This window comes from Antedon mediterranea, chromosome 3, assembly GCF_964355755.1.
Source record: "Antedon mediterranea chromosome 3, ecAntMedi1.1, whole genome shotgun sequence".
NCBI lineage: Eukaryota > Metazoa > Echinodermata > Crinoidea > Comatulida > Antedonidae > Antedon > Antedon mediterranea.
In genome coordinates, this window is record NC_092672.1 from 31581470 (window position 1) to 31582431 (window position 962).

General features: G+C 36.8%; 1 protein-coding gene across 1 annotated transcript; it reads right to left on the reverse strand.

The window, feature by feature from the left end:
* LOC140044299 (histamine H4 receptor-like) lies at positions 1 to 962 on the reverse strand. The gene is given in 2 exon segments (XM_072088777.1): positions 1 to 335; positions 338 to 962. Coding segments are annotated over 2 exon segments (960 nt in total).

Here is a 962-nt window from a genome sequence, read left to right on the forward strand (position 1 = left end):
TTACTTGAAACATTTTAGACGAAGGATCTTGAAAAACACATTTCTGATTTTAAGATTCGTAAGTGTGTAAATGAATGAATTGATGGCAGAGTTACTCCACACGAGGTAGAGTAAAACCGCATAAACAATTTCATCTGCTGAGTAATAACTAATACTACCAAAAAAAAGCACAGTACAGTAAGGTGTCCAGCAGATGATAAAGGCACAAAGTAAAACAGCAAGAGTAACTGCAGCCTTTCGATGTCGTCTCATTGAAGAAGAAATTTCTGTATTTACGTTCCATTGGGTAGAAAATGCAATGATTGGATTTGTACGCGTACGATGACGTATCTCTTAAATACATAGCTATTCAAATATATTATAATTGTTAACGGTATCACAAAATAAACGAATAAATTTACCAAACTGTAAGATGTACTTTCTTTCAATTCTTTACCGCACTCTTCTTTTGAGTAGTCAATTGTTTGTTCTCCTCTAAATTTCTCCCAGAATAAAATTGAAAGTGTGTAAAATGGTATGAGAATAGCCCACGAGACAAGAATCATTACGGTAACTCGTTTTGTAGTCTGAAAATGACGGTATTTTAACTTCATTTTTAACATCCAGTACCGATCCAAACTGATTAAAATAATACCACAAACAGAAACACCACATGCCGTGTAGTCAATGATCAACCACATCTTACAGACGCCTCCGCCGAATGGCCAATAACCAAACATATTCAAAAGTGTGAAAGGCGGGAACGAGAAAGCACCAACGAAAAAGTCCGCTAGAGAAAGATTCAAGATGAACAAATTTGCTGGCTTCAAACGAAGCGATGTTTCGGTGATAAAAGCAAAAATGACGAGACTGTTTCCAAACACGGTCACTACGCACATAATCCAGCATATGATGATTCCGCCGGATACAGTCAAAGTATCGTCAGTTTCATTTACGACATAGTTGTCGCTAGGCGATTCCAT